Source organism: Eucalyptus grandis, chromosome 5 (assembly GCF_016545825.1).
Source record: "Eucalyptus grandis isolate ANBG69807.140 chromosome 5, ASM1654582v1, whole genome shotgun sequence".
NCBI classification, from domain to species: domain Eukaryota; kingdom Viridiplantae; phylum Streptophyta; class Magnoliopsida; order Myrtales; family Myrtaceae; genus Eucalyptus; species Eucalyptus grandis.
The window spans coordinates 6,058,104-6,077,680 of NC_052616.1; the positions used below are offsets into that span (position 1 = coordinate 6,058,104).

The 19,577-nt window shown below is 43.3% G+C and overlaps 4 protein-coding genes across 4 annotated transcripts; 2 read left to right on the forward strand and 2 right to left on the reverse strand.

Annotated features, from left to right (window-relative positions):
• The first annotated feature begins 420 nt into the window (after positions 1 to 420).
• LOC120293557 (putative receptor-like protein kinase At3g47110) lies at positions 421 to 1,852 on the forward strand. The gene is made up of 2 exons (XM_039313232.1): positions 421 to 1,659; positions 1,754 to 1,852. Exons 1-2 carry the CDS (start codon positions 421 to 423, stop codon positions 1,850 to 1,852), a joined length of 1,338 nt encoding a protein of 445 aa, XP_039169166.1.
• A 746-nt stretch (positions 1,853 to 2,598) lies between these two features.
• LOC120293558 (probable LRR receptor-like serine/threonine-protein kinase At3g47570) lies at positions 2,599 to 3,488 on the forward strand. The gene is made up of 2 exons (XM_039313233.1): positions 2,599 to 2,955; positions 3,061 to 3,488. The coding sequence occupies exons 1-2, from the start codon at positions 2,643 to 2,645 to the stop codon at positions 3,486 to 3,488; spliced, it is 741 nt and encodes a 246-aa protein (XP_039169167.1). The 5' UTR covers positions 2,599 to 2,642.
• A 7,800-nt stretch (positions 3,489 to 11,288) lies between these two features.
• Positions 11,289 to 12,857, reverse strand: LOC120293559. The gene is made up of 3 exons (XM_039313234.1): positions 12,179 to 12,857; positions 11,905 to 12,058; positions 11,289 to 11,817 (listed from the first exon to the last, which is right to left on the reverse strand). The coding sequence occupies exons 1-3, from the start codon at positions 12,855 to 12,857 to the stop codon at positions 11,289 to 11,291; spliced, it is 1,362 nt and encodes a 453-aa protein (XP_039169168.1).
• Positions 12,858 to 14,519: 1,662 nt separating this feature from the next.
• On the reverse strand, positions 14,520 to 15,005 carry LOC120293560 (spidroin-1-like). The gene has a single exon (XM_039313235.1). It carries the CDS (start codon positions 15,003 to 15,005, stop codon positions 14,520 to 14,522), a length of 486 nt encoding a protein of 161 aa, XP_039169169.1.
• Between the last annotated feature and the right edge of the window lie 4,572 nt (positions 15,006 to 19,577).

Here is a 19,577-nt window from a genome sequence, read left to right on the forward strand (position 1 = left end):
TCGATACGGGATCCGAATGATTGAATCTGATCTTCCTGTGGCCTATCCATGGTTTCGATTGTTCCAAGCTCCTGTGGCCTTCTCTATAAATGGAATGTTTCAGGTCAGGTCAGGTCAGGTACCACCATACCTATCCCAGCATCTCCTCACTGACACTAGTAAACCCAAAAATGAGTTCGAGCCATTTCTGTTCAGTCACCTTCCCTGCCATCTTGATCCTGGAGCTGGTGATCGCGAGCTTCGCTTCCTGTAGCGCTCCAGGGAACGAGACCGATAAAATTGCTCTGCAAGAATTCAGGTCCCTCTTAACAGATGATTCTGCAGGAACCTTGGCCTCCTGGAATGATTCCCTCCATTTCTGCCGATGGACTGGAGTCACTTGTGGTATCAGACACCAACGAGTCACTGCCTTGAACCTAGATGGACGAGGTCTGGCCGGGACCATGTTATATCGGAAACCTTTCGTTCCTCCGATACCTGAACCTCGCAAACAACTCTTTCCATGGTTTCATTCCTCCTGAAATCGGGCGCTTGTTTAGGCTTGTAAACCTGCTCTTGAGCCACAACGCCTTAGGAGGTGGAATTCCTAGAAATCTCTCCCTGTGTCTTAGCCTCGTGACTCTCGAGCTCGACTATAATCGTCTCCACAATCCCATTCCTTCCGAATTTGGGTCACTGTCGAAACTCCAGACGCTCTCCCTTCCGTTCAACAATCTCATAGGGCCAATCCCCGCTTCCATAGGAAACCTTTCCAACCTCGAAACGCTTGATCTATTGAGCAACAACCTGACAGGAGGAGTTCCCATTTCTATAAGCCAAACGAGGCTTAAATTTTTTCAGGCAGGTCAAAACCAGCTGACAGGTGGCTTCCCCTCTGCCCTTTACAACTTGTCATCCCTCAATACCATAAGTTTGACCCTAGGCCTGTTCTCTGGTAGTATCAGGAGAGACATAGGCCTTCTGCTTCCAAATCTGCAAATGCTGCTTCTGGGAGCTAATCAGTTCACAGGTCCCATTCCCGATTCACTCTCCAACGTCACCAACTTAGCAAAAATTGATATCCCCTCTAATAACTTCACCGGATATGTCCCGGCCAGCTTCGGAGGGCTTCGAAACTTGAGCTGGCTTGGCCTTGGGTCTAATTTTCTCGGAAGCGGCGCAACCGACGGTCTAAGTTTCCTTGCTGATTTGGCCAACTGCAGCAACCTTAAAATGCTGGATTTACAACATAACCAGTTCGAAGGCGAGCTGCCTGTTTCTGTCAGTAACTTCTCAACCCAGCTGGAGTGGCTACAAATGCCGACAAACAGAATTCGTGGGAGAATTCCTGAAGCAATTGCAAACCTCGTTAGTCTACAGGTATTATTTATGGACGATAACATGCTAACAGGCAACATTCCAATGTCTATTGGGAGGCTATCAAACTTGAAATCTCTGAATTTGGCCCAAAACAAGTTGACTGGACACACACCTTCGACCATAGGTAACATCACCGGTCTGATACGTCTGTATTTGTACAACAACAGCTTAGAAGGAAGCATACCTTTGAGCCTCGGCGACTGCAAGTCCCTGCTAGATCTGCGCCTCTGTCATAACAAATTTACTGGGACCATTCCTAGCCACATGATCAGACCGTCCTCCCTCATAATACTTTTGAATGTATCTCACAACTCTTTGTCTGGGCCCCTGCCACCCGATGTTGGAAACTTAAAGAACCTCATTTCTCTTGACGTTTCATACAATCAAATTTCAGGTGAGATTCCTACAACTTTGGGCAACTGTTTGGGACTTGAAGAGCTGTATATGCAGTCGAACCATTTTCAAGGACCCATTCCTCAGTTCAAGGGGTTAAAAGGCATCCGTTTTCTCGACCTTTCCAATAACAACCTGTCAGGGCAAATCCCAGAGTTTTTAGCTAACTTGTCGTCATCGCTGCAATTCTTGAATCTGTCTTTCAACGATCTCGAAGGCGAAGTACCTGTACGTGGGATATTTGGAAACACTAGTGCCTTCGAAGTTGATGGCAACCCAGAGCTATGTGGGGGCATACCTGAACTGCGTTTGCCTTCATGTCCAGCAAAATCGTTCCCGAGATCGATAAAGCATAGACCTTCGAGGTGGGTGGTGGACATAATCATTTGCGCTTCTTGTGCAGTGGCATTACTGTCCTTAATATCTCTTTTCTGGTTGAGAAACTCGAAGAAGGAACATCTGCCTACCCACTCCTTCGGCCATTTTCACAAGAGAATTTCCTATGATGCTCTATTCAAAGCTACCGACGGATTCTGTTCAAGCAAATTGATTGGTTCAGGTAATTTTTATATGTAGATGAACATTTAACTACAACAAATGAGTGAACACACTTCATAGTTCGTACAGTAGTACCACGTCGCATGACTGCAATAATTTTTAACTCTTGTTCAGGTAGTTTTGGCAATGTGTACAGAGGAACTCTTGGTCCCGATGGAAAAATCGTGGCCATCAAAGTTTTGAATCTCCAGCAGAAAGGAGCTTTCAAGGGCTTCTTGGCCGAATGCAAAGCACTCAGCAGCATTTGGCATCGTAACCTTGTTAAGATCTTGACTGCTTGTTCGAGCATTGACTCCCATTGTAATGACTTCAAAGCCTTGGTATACGAGTTCATGGTAAACGGCAACTTGGACATTTGGTTGCACCCAAACGACGAACACATGCAATTCAAACCTTTGAGCTTCCTGCAAAGATTGAACATCACGATCGATGTGGCCTCTGCTTTGGATTATCTTCACCACCAGTGCCGAACTCCAATCATCCACTGTGATCTGAAGCCAAGCAACATTCTTCTCGACGATGATTTCACGGCTCACATCAGTGATTTTGGATTGTCGAGGCTCATTTTCAATTCTAACAAAGACATCTTTTCGGGTCATCCTAGCTCCTCTGCTTTTCAGGGAACCATGGGTTACATTGCTCCAGGTACGGCTCTAAAGATCACAATTACATTTACATCCACACAATCAAAAGATTTTCAATGACCTTGTAGAGTAATCGAGCTAACAGGAACTTTTTCTGGACTGGCAGAATATGGAATGGGCGTTCGTCCATCAACAAGTGGGGATGTGTACAGTTTCGGAATTCTCTTGTTAGAGATGTTCACGGGAAGACGACCAACAGACAACATATTTAAAGAGAATTTTAACCTTCAGAAGTTCGTCAAGTCAGTGTTGTCAAAGCGAACAATGGGGATTTTGGATCAGTCGATTTTCTGTGGGGAAGTAGGCGAAAGCATGGACAAGGAGGGGATATGGAGAGACTGTGGAATTGACCAAGCCGAATGTCTGATATTGGTTTTTGAGATCGGATTAATTTGCTCAGCAGAATCACCGAAAGACAGGAAGGACATGAATGGAGTTGCACGGGACTTGCTCTCAATCAGAGACAAGTTTCTCAAAACCGGCATCCATGAGGATAGAATACAGAGCCCTGCACCGAGTAAAGCACCTTTTTAAGTCGCCATATGCTTGTAATTTTGTATCCTTAGCATGCTCCGCTGTTCCACAATATCTTTGGGTTTAGTAAATCGGCTCATATGATAACAAGTATCGGGACAATTGCTGAGAGCCTGATCGATATATCCTCCTTTCTCTTTTCATATTTTGCAGGGGACAGGTGCGAGGTGGCGGCCTGTTCCACCTCCGGTTTTTGAGTGGGACGGGGGGAAACTGTAAATAGAGGCGGGCACGACATAGCTTGTTAGAGCCAGGCGGCTCTTTCCATGTCAATGGCGGGCTAGCTTGGGCATCCGCGAAGTCCTTCGTCCATAACTGAGCTACCAGGGAGGGCCTTGGACTTTGAGGGGTTTCAGCTTGATAGCTGGTGAGCCTCGGAACCAGCAGCTTCTGGTTGGTCAGCAAGCAAAACCAGCACGCTCTGCATAATAAATAAAACATGGACTTGGACTATTCCTATGGTTATTTTCCTGTTATGAGACATCTATATGTACTTGGGTCCGGTCACGCTGTTGTGAGATCCTATGAAACCATCCGTCGAGAACGAGAGCCTTCCGAGAGTCCTTGAGGCTGTGATGGAAGGGTCTCCATGCACTCCTGTAGTGTATGGATGGATTTCCTTCTTATGTCCTTCAGCCAACTTGTCTGTCTTCTTTTCTGGGAAAGTAGAGACAGCAACGTCGATACTGATACTGTCCAATCGGTTCCGCAACGGCTCAGTTTTCTGCTTATTCCATGATCTGTCTTGAGAATCCAGGAATGGAATCCTAGTTCCATAATTGAGAACAGCTTTTACTTCTATCCTTTCCAATTTAGTGGGTCAATTCCTTTTAAGGGGTTAGTCTATGGAAGTTTATGAGCAAATTTGGGTAGTAAATAATTGCCGGTTATTCTTTTCGATCTATAGAAAAGGATTAGAGATTGCATGCCTCGTGTCACCAGTTAAACGAGTTTATTCAAAAAAAGAAAATTTTACTAATAGGGATTGCGGCAAAGTATTTGAATTTTTATTTTTTAAAATGATATATTCGACAACACCGGACATATTCGATAATGAACATATAAATGTAATCAATTTGACCAAAATATGTGAATAGGAGATATGAATAGAATATCAATATAGCCAGAATTATTGATTGGAAAAGAAAAATAAATATTATGTTGGAACATGATAGATACTCTCATACTCATCCATTCACATTTTGAAATTAGAGGTGATAATTTTTAACAAGACAGGTAAACACGACTCAAACATCGAGATAACTCGTTTGGGTTTGCAATTAACCAATTCTTTATGACACAGAGTCTATCCCTCGTAATCAAGAACACAAAGAAAGACCAGAGCAAAGTTTTTGTACCCCCTAAACTAGTGCAAATTTAGCTCTCCAAATTATTCAAAATTGCACCAATTAATCCTAATCTGCTATTGATCCGGGAGCTTTGATTTCCCAATTTTAGACTTGGGAGCTTTTCTCTCCAATCTAATTCTAGATTTATGAGTATTTATGTATAAGTACTTTGTATCAAGTTTCAATGCAAATACTCACAGGTGTCAAATCTGAGTTTGTTCAATGTTTCTATAATGACTAATTGTAGTAATCCCTCGGAACTCTCTTGAAAGCGAAGTCTGCGACGCCATTGCTCACGAGAATTGCCAAGAGGTAAGATTCGGTGCTAGTATCGGTAGCTACGATGCCGAGCGACGATGAGGGCCATCCGGCAGCTGCCTGCAACGGGAGGCGGAGAGATGGAGAAGGGGGAGGAAGAGAAGGCCCTGGAGAGGAGAGAGAGCTCGAGGTCATCCCCCGCCTCCATTGTTCTCTGGTACTCGCCCATCTGCTTGACTTGAGAGCTCGCTTCCACCGTGTTTTTTTTTTCGGTTAACGAGGGGCTTTTCCAAAAATAGTTTATTCTTGAAGGACCTAAACTAAATTCGAAAGGAGCTACATTTTCCTTTTTTTTTAATAAAAAAAACATGTTAAGTGAAAATCTTAAAACTTATCACGAAATTATAATTAAGTACTAAAACATACAAAAATTATTTTAAAAAATCCTAAAATTTATCAAATTGGTGCAATCGAAACTCCACCTAACTTGACTAACATAAATTGAAGCCCTCGCTGCCTGGCTATTCTTCTTCTTGTCTTTAAAAAAAAAAAAAAAAAATTCTTTTTGTTAATTTTAAATTAATTCTCATTTAATTTAAACAAAAAATTTATTAAAATCAGATTTTGGAATAGTGCTGTTTTAGCCACATCATCATCAAGTATGTGAGGGAAAATATTTAAAATGTCGCATTAGTATTTTTCTTTAGCCAAGTTGAACAATATTAATAGGATGACTCGATTGCATTAATAATAATGAACAAGGTGGGGAGAGACTATCAATACCGGTAGTTCTCTTTGGGCCCCATCATAATGATTCTACATGCACTAAAAGACATTTGGTTTGGGCCATAATTACTATCCTGATCCGAAGATTGAAAATTAGCGAGCTCGTGGATGTAGCCCGATCAACATGATATAATCAAGAAGTCCTTCTACACCAGATATGCAGCAGTTAGGTATCGTAGCATGAGCCGTTCAAAGGCTCACTCGTGTCGTAAATCAAAGATCTCTTAAGAGATATGTGATCCTTTCACCAATAGACTAATTACCCAAATATAGAAGAAGTTTATTAAATTAACCACATTGGATTGCATTTTTTTAAAAATATAAATGCAAGACATGTAAATTAGAGGTGTGTAAAAGAATTGGAAACTACCCAAAACTAAACCATATCTACCTGAATCGGCGAACAGATGTGAAATTGCCCACCCAAAACCATACGGGTACATATATATATAACATTAAAAAAAATTATATAGACCATCTATGTGCTATATTAGAGCCTAGAGATGACTAAAGTGAGTTCAATTTCAGTTTTTGAGAGCTCTTTTTAGTGAGTTGGATTCTGTGGGCTAGATGAAAAATAGGGGAACCTCCAAAGGGTGTGTCCCATGACCGAGCAAATAACTTGGGTGCTAGAGGCGTCTTTGGTCTAACATTCTACAACTCCGAAAGGAGATGATGGGCCAGGGAATTGTTTACCATAGGTGTTGAGGAGGATTGGCTTGTGGTCCAAAGCAATTCCAGTGAGGTGAGTCACAATGGCTTTCAAAAGCTAATGATGCCAATTTGGATTGAAGTTGCACTTGTCAACTATTCAAAACACCTGGGAATGAATTTGTTAAGGACATTTCGACTGGTTCTATGGATCAATTCGGAAATCGGATAGGTCTTGTTCCCGGGTGAGTCCATGAAACTAATAGACGATTCCCAATTTCAATTTTTTTGGAATAGTCCTTAGTGGCAATTTCCGATTACCGATCATTTCCCATGTAAATGTATGGTTTCGTGTTATATTCATTCATCCGCTAGGGGAAGGTATAAGCACCAAGGCAAGAACGCCTATCTGGATTGGCTTTTTAATTTTCATTTAATACAAAACAAATGGTTCAAGCACTTCATTTTTTTTTTTAAAGTTTTCACAATATTTAAATGTTGATACATGAATTCACATATAAATTTCTCATAATTTTCTAAAATAGAACGACATTCTAAACTCTAAGAAAAATTTCATATAAGGGCTCGAAGTCAAATCATTTTCTTATAAAATGACTAAACGTGGCTTTTGTTTCAAATAAGGTCTTTAAGTGATCAAGTTAATCTTAAATAAGGGTCTATAGTCACCGGCAAACATTTTTCCGATGATTAGTACTGGGGCAATTTTATCGGAAATTTAAGATTAGGTAAAAAAATGAAGAAAATCACCAAATTGAATTGGCATATGGTTCTTCCTTCAATTTTTCACGTTTTCTTTCTTCTCCGCTGCTCAAGCAAATGGCTTTCACCCTCTCCTCGCCCGGTCCTAGCCGCTACTCGCCTGTTCCTCGCAAGCTTCAGTCTGTCATCATGTCTTCTTTCTTAGTTCCCATCATCCACAAGCTTCAAGTCCATCGCACGCGAGCTTCGAGTCCGTTGTCCGCAAGCTTCCGAGTCCTTCAGCGTCTCTTTCGCTCTAGTGCATATTTTTCTTCTTTCAGTGCCGGACAACTGGAGAAAATTTGGTGGTTGGTTTCATTAACTCCATCAGTGATGGGAGGCATGGGCCCTGAGCTCGAGCTCTGGTCAGAGCAAACTGATGAAGAGCAGGCACGAGTGACGAGAACTCGAGCTTTAGCTTCATATGGTAATAGCTGTATAAAGGTCTGCTTTCTTGCAATTGTCTGAATATTTTAAAGCCTAGTCTAGTTATGGTGATTAGAGTAAGTACTGATTAATGTTGTTTACTCTCTAAATCGTCTGTAGGCTCTTGTAAAGAACAAGATCAATCGAAGCCGACATTTTAACAGAGTAGAAAGAGCGAAGATTCTATCGAATGTTTTAATTATGCTTTTTTCAATCATGCACTCGAAAGATCAACATCCTCTGCCTTATGGGAATCATCTTCACGTATGAATCATCTTTCATTCATTGCCTCGTGACCAGAGGTCGGTTGAAAGTGAGTGAAGCTGGCGGACGACAGATTAAGGGGAAAAGGACACCACAGATATTATAACTTCACAATAAGTGAATATAACGCAATCCAAGATCAAAATTTCACCAAGAATCGACCCAATCCAAGATTAGTATCTCCCCAAAAACTAAACCGATAGAAATCGACTTAACTTTAGCAACAACCAGTTGATACAATTGTGCAATAAGTAAATGTAATGCTGAATTATAAATGAGACAAAACCAACAATAACACCGAGTTTTATGTGGAAAACCTAAAGAGGGAAAAACCATGGCCGGCCCACAAACTTTCACTAATTATCAAGAATAGTAGGATACATAAAGTTCTTCTCTAGATACACACTAGAGACACAACATCAACAGCACAACGGTGTTTCCATCACTACAAAGGTGAATTAATACCAATGGAGGATGAAGACAGTTCTCAAAGGACGAAACTGATCAACTCATGGGCCCTCTGTCTCACAAACAACATACTCAAATTTGGGTCAATTCCAATAACATTCAGCCTTCGAATTCGGGACTACCAAGTTGCAACCCTTTTTTCCTTTCCTTCTCCCCTGTTCGCTCGGTCTCACACCCTCTCTCTGTTTTTTTTCATCTCCTCTCAGGCTCCACGCTCGAAGCAGTAGTTCAACACTTTCATGATTGCTTCTTAAGATTCACGCACTCCGACACTTTCTATACTCTAAACATTCAGGTCAAGTCAAGTGCCAGTAGATGTCTCAGCGTGTCCTCCCCGAAATGATTCAATCTGTGGATAACATCGGCAAGGGATCCGATTGATTGAATCTGATCTTCCTGCGGCCTATTCAAGGTTTCGATGGTTCCAAGCTCCTGTGGCCTTCTCTATAAAGGAATGTTTCAGATCAAGTCAGGTACCACCATACTTATCCCAGCATCTCCTCACCGACACTAGTAAACCCAAAAATGAGTTTGAGCCATTTCTGTTCAGTCACCTTCCCTGCCATCTTGATCCTGGAGCTGGTGATCGCAAGCTTCGCTTCCTGTAGCGCTCCAGGGAACGAGACCGATAAAATTGCTCTGCAGGAATTCAGGTCCCTCTTGACAACGTTGGCCTCCTGGAATGATTCCTTCCATTTCTGCCAATGGACTGGAGTCACTTGTGGTATCAGACACCAACGTGTCACCGCCTTGAACCTAGATGGACGATACTTGGCGGGGACCATGTCCCCGTATGTCGGAAACCTTTCGTTCCTCTGATACCCGAACCTCGCAAACAACTCTTTTTTTCAGTCGTGCACTCGAAAGAACAACATCCTCTTGCCTATATGGGAATCATCTTTAAGTATGAATATCTTTTATTCACAGCCTCATGATCGGAGGTCGATTGAATATGAGTGAAACTTGCAGATGACGGACTTGAGAGAAAATGACATTACAAATATCATAACTTCACAATAAGTAAATATAACGCAATCCCAAATCAACATTTCACCAAGAACCAACCCAATCTAAGATCAATATCTCTCTCAAAACTAAACTGATCGAAATTGACTTAACCCTGACAATGACCGGCTGATACAATCTCGCAATAAGTAAATATAATGCCGAATTGTAAAGGAGACAAAAAGTCAACAACATCACCAATATTTTACGTGGAAAATCAAAAATGGGAAAAATGAGAAATGGCCCAAAAAATTCCACCGATCACCAAGAATGGTAGGATACACAAAGTTCTTCTCTAGTCACACATTAAAGACACAACATCAAGAACACAACGGTATTTCCATCACTACGAAGGTGAATTTAATACATGTCGCGACCAAATTTCGGGTGCACATAGGTTTGGCTTATGGATTACTAAGCCTAAACTTAGCTCGGGCTCTTTCAAGCCCATACCAATTCGCGACTTAAATTCAAGCTCTTAATATGCAATTGATTTTTAATTAGGAGTAACCACTAATCTATTTTTAGTGGGTCGATTAGAATCCGAAGTTAGTACTGCGAGCCAGAGTTTAGAGACTTGATTACGCTAGCTTTCACTAACGCTCTTTTGGTACATTTTTCTTCTTATTTAAAAAAAAAGGTTTTGCAGGCAGCTTGAATTAATTTTAATTTACTTCCCTAACATGTGACGATCATGCAGCTTCGTAAACCACCAATTTAACACCCAAGAAAGCAATGAACAAATCACGGAACTTACCTCGTAGCAACGAAAACATATGCAATGTTAGCTCAAAATTTACATCAAAAGCCCTAGATGTGATTCGCAATCACTCAATCTTTTTTAGGATTTTTTTTTTTAATGAAATCTAATTTATGTGCAATGCAATTTAATCAAATGACCTAATTCTAATGACAGGCAATTTCTAATTAAATGGACCTTGCAACAATCACTAAATGACATGCATTTCATGAACCTAGTTCTATATGACATGCGCATGATTTTTTTTTTTTTTTTTTTTTTTTTTTGGTAAAAGTAAGCAATATATTGGGGAAGCCAAACTGTACAAACGAGATGGCTACAAAACTTGCACTCATGAAGAACATGCTCTAAATGAGTGAAAGGAAGTCGCAAGAAAAGCCAAACGGCTACAACAAGAACAACAAAGAAAGGCCAGGCGGCAAGCACAGTGGGCAGCCAAAGGCAACCAAACCGGCCAAAAAACTCTAAGTCTGATCCCTAGAGAAGATTATGGGGTCAACATCCCAAGAGCGTTGCAACCTTCTATTTTTGATGAAGTCCTCCACGTTCTTGAAGGTGACCGCCTTGTCTTTAACAACTTGAAGGAGATGCTTCTTCATGGCCAGAATAGAAACCTGCTCCCCCCCTGAAGAGAATGCCGTTTTTGTTCTTCCAAATAATATGGCACATCGCACCAAAAGAATAGCGAGCAACACACTTATAAAACTCCTTGCCTGAAAGCATAGTTATGGCCCAACGTAGATTATCAAGCCAAGGTCTAATCCGCCAAGGAAGGTTACACCTAGCCGCCCAAAAGAAAGCAACACTAGCCGTAATGCGACATCCAAAAAAGAGATGATCTATAGAGTCAGGCATAACATTGCAAAAAGGGCAGGAAGTATCATCAATCCTACCACAAGTCATAAGGAAAGACTGGGTAGGAAGCCTACACTAGGTGATGAGCCAAAGGTGATATTGGTACCGTGGTAGGATATCATTATTCCAAATGAAAGAATACCAACTGACACGTGTCTTCTTCCGCCTTAAAGCCTCCCAAGCCGAGCCGACCGAGAACATGCCGGACGAACTCTCTCTTCAGCAAAAACAATCTTGGTCTCCAGACAAGAAAGGAAGCGGCAAACCCCAAGACTCCAACACTGTCTTGACAACCTGGCCATCTTCAGAGAAAAGGTCAGCCACCAAGGCCTGTCTAGAGAGACCAGAGCTGTAGATGAGCGGATCTGAGAAATATAAGTTCAAGGGGCCCCTAGGGTGCCAGTTGTCGAACTGGAGTGACACTGATAGGCCAACACCTATCATCCAAAAGAAGCTAAGCCGAAATTCTGTCCTGATTTGAAGAATCTTCTTCCAAGCCCAAGAACAAGAAGTCAGCTTTGTAGTGACCCAGGAATTCTTTCTTTTTAAGAAGGTGGAATGGATCCACTTGCACCACAATGACTCATTGTCTGAAAACAAGATCCAGATATATTTGAGCATGGCTGCCTTGTTGCACTCATGCAATCTGCGGATGCCAAGACCGCCCTCCGCCTCAGGAAGGCATACATCATCCCAAGAGACCTTAGCACCCCCTCTGCCCAACTCGGGGCCTCTCCAAAGGAATTGTCTAATAATACGCTCAATCTAGTCCAGCACTGCCACAGGAAGAATAAAGACACTTGCCCAGAAGGCCTGAATAGCATGAAGAACTGACCTGATCAGTTGAAGATGGCCGGCAAAAGACAAAAACCTATGAGTCCAAGACTTCACCCTCGAGGTGATGTGCCTAACTAGAACAACGCAATCTATCTTCCTTAGCCTCGAAGTAATAATTGGGACTCCTAGGTACCGAACTGGTAAGCTCCCTTCTGAGAATCCAAGAACCTACAAGATTTAATTCCTTAAGGAAGGCGAGCCTCCTGACAGGAACACCTCACTATTCCTTGGATTCGGTAATAGGCCACTCCAAGCAGAGAACGTTTGTAGACCTTCCTTGAGGAGTGTCACAGACGGCACATGTCCTTTACAGAAAAGGAAAACATCATCTGCAAAGAACAAGTGTGAGAGGGATGTAGACCTACATCTCCAAAGGAAACTAAAGTCCGGCTGTAGCGAACACCTCCTGAGAATCCCCGAGAGAACCTCCATAACCAGAGTGAATAAATAAGGAGATATGGGATCGCCCTGGCGCAGGCCATGCCTACTAGGGAAGAAGCCATGGAGCTCCCTTAACGCAATAGAAAATCGAGGAGTCAGCACACAAGTCTTGATGAACTGAACCAAACAATCAGGGAAACGAAAAGTAAGGAGGACACTCTCAAGGAACCGCCAATCTACAGTATCATAGGCCTTCCTAAAGTCAACTTTAACAGCACACTTCGGTGAGTAAGGCTCCAAATGGAAGTTAGAAAATAATTCTTGAGCCAAGAGGATGTTATCCCTGATCCTGCGTCCCTTAACGAAAGCACTTTGACACGAGCTCACTAGATCCTTCAGCACAGAAGCAACCCTGTTCGCCAATAATTTTGTAATTATTTTGTAAATAGTATTATAACACACAATAGGCCTAAAGTCGTCGAGAGTAGTTGCATTCGGCACCTTCAGCACCAAGACCAAAATGGTATTGTTGATTTCCTTAAGGATTCTTCCCGAGGTGAAGAAGTCCATAACGACTGTCGTGACTATCTGACCAACCGTCCCCCATTTTCCTTAAAAAACTCAACCGTGAAACCATATGGACCTGGGGCCTTACCTCGAGCAAGAGAGAACAAAGTGTCCCGAATCTCCAAGTCGGTGAACGACCAAGCAAGAAAGGTGATCTAGTCATCATTAAGCTGAGAGCTGATGATTTGCCGAATCTCCGAAACCTGAGGAGTAACGTGCTCCACCCGAGGCATAAGGAGGTCTTGGTAGTACTCCATAAAATGCTGCTGGACAAGCTGCGAGTCACTGATTTGGTTGCCGAGAGAATCTACCACAGAAAGAATTCTGTTTCTCAATTGTCTCTTACTGACATAATGGTGGAAGAACTTCGTATTCCGGTCTCCCTCCTTCAACCATATGATTCTAGCTTTTTGTCTAAAGAAAGACTCCTCCTAAGAGCGAAGTTCCAAGAAGGCTCGGCGTTGAATCCTCTCCACGTCCGCAAGCGTGATACTAGACGGATCTTGAAAGAGGCCAAGCTGAGTCTGACTTAAAACCTCCCTAGCTTCTGCAGTCCTTACGAAAATATTAGAAAATGAATCTCTATTAAGCTGTTTAAGCCGACACTTCAGGGCCTTCAGCTTGCAAACAAGCCTGTACATAGGAGTCACATCTCCTGGCGAGTCCCAAACTTGCTTCACAATTGTCTCAAAGTCTAGGTGCTTCATCCAAAAATCAAAGAATTTGAATGGCCTCGTTCTCGACCTTGACCACCATAGGAGAGTGGTCGGAAATCCCAGGAGCGAGAAAAGAAGCCTCCGAGAAGGAAAACATCTGGCTCCAACAGGGATTCATCAGGACCCTATCAATCGTCCTAGTCTTGCGAGAAGGGCCCATAAAATAGACCAAGTGTAATGGAACCCCACATACACGCACAAAATGGGGGACGTAAAAAAATCCTACAGGCGCCTGCAAGAAGATTTCCTTGCTGAAGAGCGGAGTGGTGGCCGAAAGAAAGGTCTGGAGAAGAAGATAAAAAATGGCAAAGTTCAGCTTAAATTCAGGAAAAGTTCCGGCTGCATCTTGTCACAATAAAGTTGGCAATGGACGGCCTATAAATAAGACCACAAGAAGCCGCGTCAAAGGGAAAGAAAAAAAAATTCATTCCAGAGGTCTGTGAGGGGAGGAAAAGAGAAAAATTTTCATTGTGAAAGGCTTCTCTTTCGGTCAGACGAGTAAAGGAAAGGAGCGTGTGGAGAGAACTTGCAAAAGAAAATATGAAGTCAGGGGGAGGAGATTAAAAAAGAAGGGAAAAAGCAGAGAGTGAGACGTGAGAGGGAGGAGATTAAAAAGAGCAAAAACAGAGAGAGGGACGGCGAGAGACTAAAGACAGGAAAGAGAGAGAAGGGAAAAAAAGAAAAAAAAAAAAAGCAAAGACAAGACCCCTACTGTTCATCTTCTCTAGGAGTTCTTCGCTGCTGGATTCCCACCGCCACTGCTCTCCACCGCCGCTCAATCCCTCGCAAAACCAGCAGTCGAGCCACCGCACCGCCGGCCGCCCCCGTGCGAGCACCACCCACGAGCTCGCACCGCCCCTCGTCGCCCCTGTTGTGGTCGCGACAACCGCACCAGCAACCCCCCGAAGGCTCCTGCATCGACCCAAGCTACCACAGCCCGCACCTCTGCTCACCCACGAGATCTGCAGCCGAGCTCCTGCTTCTGCCCCGCTCGCCATCTCCGAGTATCACCGCTGCTGCGATAGGACGCCGGAAGCCGCAGCACCCGCCGAAGTTCCGAGCTCCTCGCCGAGCCCCCGCTGCCGAGGTGCCTCGCTCGCCGACTCCGCCCACACCACGCGACGACCCCGACGCCGCTTCGGTCCGCTCGTTGCCCACCGACTCGGCCGCCGCGCCCGCACCAGTGGGCCGTACGCCCCGAACTCCGACGACGGTGCTCGAAGCTCGCGCCGCCCGTCGCCGATCTGCGCAGCACCGGAGTCCCGGCCGCCCCGCTCTCCTCCGCCCCAACGCCGCCCTCGCTCAGCCCGCTCGACCCGCGACGACCAGGTGCCCCGCAGCTGCTACCGCCTCGCCTTGGCCGCTCGCCAGCCCCGCGTCCACAACGCCCAGCGCCCATGCTCCGCCGCCCGCCGCCCTTGCCGGACCCCCTCATCGGTCCACCTGCCACCGGTCCTCGCCGGAGTCCCGAACGCCGGAGCTGCCCCTCCGGACTGACGACCGGCTTCCCCTTGGAGACCCACGAGCAAGCCGTGCGTGGGAAAAGAAAAGAAGAAAAAAAAAAAAAAAGACAAAAGGGGAACATTAGGTAGTTTTTTTTATATATTATTATTATCTTATCTTTATTTTTATACAGTTTATAGTTCGTTTTTATATATATATTTTTAGTGTGATTATTCATTAATGCATGATTGAAGTTCCAATGTGAAATAACCCATCAAATTAGGGATTAGGAGTCCGATTTTCGCGCCCGAAATCCGACTCATAATCTCTTGCAAAATCGACAATTCAATCTCATGCCCGAGATTTGATTCGCGATTTAATTTAAAATTGACCAACCCGATCTCATGCGCGAGATATGGTTCGTCAATTTTGGGTATTAATCTTATCCTGATTGGATTGGATATCGGGTTATTAGAATTAACTTTTGTTTTTGCAAAAAAAAAAAATTCAAAAAAATGTGAGTCAGATTAGAGCTAGGGTTAGCATATTTAGTTATTTCGTTCTAAAAAAATAAAAAAAAAATCCAAAAAAATGCATTTAGGATATTAGTTTTTAGAATTGCACGTGTCAATCTAGAATTAGACTTTTACTTCAAATTTTTAAAACAAAAATCCCCAAAAAGAATTAATTAATTTAGGATGCTAGTTTTTAGGTTGTATGTTTAATTGTGTGCAAATTTTTTAAAATTACGAATTTTTCAAAACAAAAATCATCATGCATTTTAGAATAGAATTGCATGTCTCATTTTAAGTTTAGATCAATTTGCATCTTAGGTTAGAAATTGCTAGATTAAAATAACGTCTTAGTTTAAATTAGGATTTAGCATGACTTAATCCTAAGTTTAAATTGGAGGGAATTTTAATTTAGCTAGGTAATTTTTGCATTTGTCTTAATTTCGAATATCATGAAAAATTCAAAAACTTGTCTTTAGATAAATTAGTTTCAATTTTTAGGATAAATTGCATTTTTAGGAATATAAATATCATGTGCACGTCATGTAGAATTAGGCTCATATAATTAAAAAAATTGCCCGTCATTATAATTAGGTCATTTTGATTTGCATATTTAATTATTGCATATTCATTAAGAAAACATAAAAAAATATTTTACTCACGTCATGTAGTTTAGAAAACATCGTCATGCCATTCCATGTTAGATTAATAGCATACATTGCATATTGCATGATTCCCATCAAGTAAGTAAAAACCAAAAAAAAAAGAAGGGGGAAATTGCATGTTAATTAGAAATCATATCTAGGTCTGTTGATGTGAATTCTGATCTAACAATGCAGATGCTTTCGTTGCTATGAGGTAAGTCCTGCGATTTATTCATCGCTTTCTTGGGTGTTAAATTGATGGTTTGTGCATCTGCATGATCACCTCACATGTTAGGATGATAAATTAAAAATCAATTCAAGCTGCCTGCAAAATATTTTTTCAAATAAAAAGAAATGGTACCGAAAGGGCATTAGAGAAATCTAGTGTAACCAAGTCCCCGAACTCACAATCTCTGGTTCGTAGGAGTGAAGTAATTCTCCCATTACTTTACTTGGGTTTCTAATCGACCCACCAAAAATAGATTAGTGGCGACTCCATGATAAACATCATTTGCATATTAAGAACTTGAACCTAAGTCGCGAATTGGTATGGGCTTGGGAGAGCCCGAGTTAAGTCTAGGCTTAACAATCCATTAGCCGAACCCTTAGGTGGTCCAACCCACTTCGGGGAGGTCGCGACACTGTGCAAACTCATCAAAGCACGGCAACCATAAGTCTGAACCTCCAAGCTTGTCCAAGGGGTCCTTAATAGCATTAAAGTGCCCCATAACAAGTCACAACAGTAAAACTCCTATGCACTAGATCCTCCCAAAGAGGTCTCCGGGAGGTGAAGGAGTGCTCAGCATAAACGATAGTGACACAACAGATAGCTCCCAAATCCAACCATTTGAGATTCCCATGAATCGCCCGGTCTGAAGATGAGAAGTGTTCAAAGGAGACAATGGAAGGGTTCCAGCCAACCTAGATCCTTCCCCGATGGTAGTGCTCAAGATTAGCCACCCAACACCAGTTCGACATCAAACTACCAGAAATAACTTCAAACATATTATGGGGAACTTTAGTCTCAACTAAACCGATCAAAGCCAACCGATTCGCCAAAACAAAATTCTGAACCTCTGCTTATCTGAGAGGGGTAAAAAGACCCCTAATATTCCAGTAACCTATAAACATATTTACAAACAAAAGGAAGAAAGGAGGGTTACCTCCTTTTGTAAACACTTCACCGCATGGATGGCGAAGTAACACGGATCGCCGGAGGGGGAGGGTCAGGAGCGAGAGCAAGTAGCTTGTCTTGTAAGGTCTCAGGTGTGTTGTTAGCAGCAGATGCTTTCGAAGAGGGGCCTGGAGGGAGTAGCTCCTCATCCGAAGAACAACCCACCTCAACTGATTCACCTACCACCACTCCCAGGCTGGGCAACTCAGGATAGAGAGTCTTCGAAGGGCTGCCTATCTCATCCATAGAAGCAAGGGTAGCTTTAGCCTGATTCGGACCAATTATGGGGCCTCCGGGGGCTTTGCGAGAAGTAGAAGGCAACCCTTTCTCCATTGCCACAGCCTTAAGCTTCAGAGCATGGCCCTCATCGCTTGTATTAACCTGGGAGGTCGAGCTGAAGTCCACTGGGGGAGGGGGCTTCTTCTTCTTGCTTTTGACCTGCTTCCAAGCCTGCTCATGTATCACCAGGGCATCCGAAACAGGGGTAGGGGGTTGGACAAGGTTCGAAGAAGCAAGAGCCATATTGGCCTGCACCGGTGACGTCCTCGGGCCAAAGGGATTGGGAGAGATCTCACATTGGTGGCCAAACACACCACACTTGAGGCACTCCATCGGCCTCCACTCATACTCAACATCAATCGCACGAGATACTCCATCCACATTCACGACAACCTCCGAGACCCTAGGTTGTTTTGCTTGGATATCCACGCATACTCGGGCAAAAGAAATTCTCCTCATGCCCTCCGTATGTTGATCGACATAAAGGGGCTTATCAATGGAGCTTGCTATGGCACTAATAGCTAACGTGGACCATAGATCAAGATGAAGATTCTGGAGTCTAATCCACACCGGGATCGAAGACTGCCTATCTTTTTTAAGTTCCAACAACAGCTTCCACTGTTGCAAGATAAGAGGCACTCGTGCTACAGTTAGAGGCCCTTATTTCAAATCTTCCTGCGGAACAAAGGGTCCAGAACATGAAAGAAGAAGAACCCTTGGTCATCGGCCAATACATCAACCAGCTTAGTCCCCCAGGTATTCTTCAGCGCATCCTCTACGAGTTGAAACGGGAGCCTCTTCCCTACAAAGTAACCAACCAAGTACTCGCTCCACTTGGGGTCCGCAGCCTGCAACACCTCACTGGATAAGTTCACAACAAGTTTCTCGCCCATAGAAGAAGGTGGGACAAAAGACAGCTCATAGCCCTTTGCTGCTAGTCGCGCCACATTGGCCCACGATCGAGCTTGGGGAGGCCTTGAAGAGCTAGCCAGCTTAGCCGGGGCTTGACACCGCTTAGAAGGGGCACAAGCACGACTATGGCCCCTAGAACGCCCATCACAAGGTGGCCTCGACTGCGGTCCAAGTCTAATCCCATCATCGACCGGCAAAGACTCGACACCGGGTTGAGAGGGATGATCAGATTTCTCAGCAGGCTGACCTTCTACAGCACAAGAAGGAGGGCTAAGCCCCTTACCCCTCATAGCACCACGGTGGGCCTCAACAAGGAGGCCACTTCTCTCGGCCAAGGTAGATGCCATAACAGAAACAACCCTCCAACAGCCCAGCAACTCTCCAGCACACCCTCTACGGCAAAGGAAGAGAATCCATACCAGGGAAGGAAGCAAAGGGTCGAGGAGGGATGGTGAGAACCAACAAAACCACCGCTAGTCCTTGAATGAGCCCGAAGCCCACATGAACAGCAGAATAGGGCACCGAAATAGGTGAGAGAAAGGACTTCTTCAAGTGCGACTTGGGGGGGCAAACCAGATGAAACTGTTTGGTGGAAAGATGGAAGGCAATCAGAGGAAGAAGCCCACCAAAAATCGAGCCAAACCGACGGTAGAAGCTCACGGGACGAGCATAAGAGGAGATGGTATGAATAGTGAGCAGATCGCCCAGTAGAGAGGAAAAGGAACAGTACCCGAGAAAGAAACAAATGGCCCCCTACTCATGCTATTTTTGTATTTTTTTATTATAAAAATTTGTATTAAAAATTGCTAAAAAATAAAAATCTAACTAAAGTGAGATATTATCTATTTTAAGTTAGGATCTGCATCCTATCTTAACTTAAAAATTTATCTCGACATGCAATTTAATTCAAATATATTATACCATGCATTTTAATATAATTAGAAAAGAATCTAACTATTCTATTATGCAATTCTATCTAGGAAATCAATTCTAATCTACATGATATGCAAATGCAATCTTTTTTTGTATTTTTGGGATAAATA

Excerpts from the sequence above, each read along its gene's own strand:
- LOC120293557 (XM_039313232.1), top strand. The coding sequence starts at position 421 with ATGGACGAGGTCTGGCCGGGACCATGTTATATCGGAAACCTTTCGTTC. Across the intron at positions 1,660-1,753 it reads CCCTCATAATACTTTTGAAT|GTGAGATTCCTACAACTTTG; the intron begins GTATCTCACAAC and ends ATCAAATTTCAG.
- LOC120293558 (XM_039313233.1), top strand. The coding sequence starts at position 2,643 with ATGGTAAACGGCAACTTGGACATTTGGTTGCACCCAAACGACGAACAC. Across the intron at positions 2,956-3,060 it reads CATGGGTTACATTGCTCCAG|AATATGGAATGGGCGTTCGT; the intron begins GTACGGCTCTAA and ends CTGGACTGGCAG.
- LOC120293559 (XM_039313234.1), bottom strand. The coding sequence starts at position 12,857 with ATGGACTTCTTCACCTCGGGAAGAATCCTTAAGGAAATCAACAATACC. Across the intron at positions 12,059-12,178 it reads TGTGACACTCCTCAAGGAAG|AAGGGAGCTTACCAGTTCGG; the intron begins GTCTACAAACGT and ends TTGGATTCTCAG. Across the intron at positions 11,818-11,904 it reads GGCCATCTTCAACTGATCAG|ACAATTCCTTTGGAGAGGCC; the intron begins GTCAGTTCTTCA and ends GCGTATTATTAG.
- LOC120293560 (XM_039313235.1), bottom strand. The coding sequence starts at position 15,005 with ATGAGGGGGTCCGGCAAGGGCGGCGGGCGGCGGAGCATGGGCGCTGGG.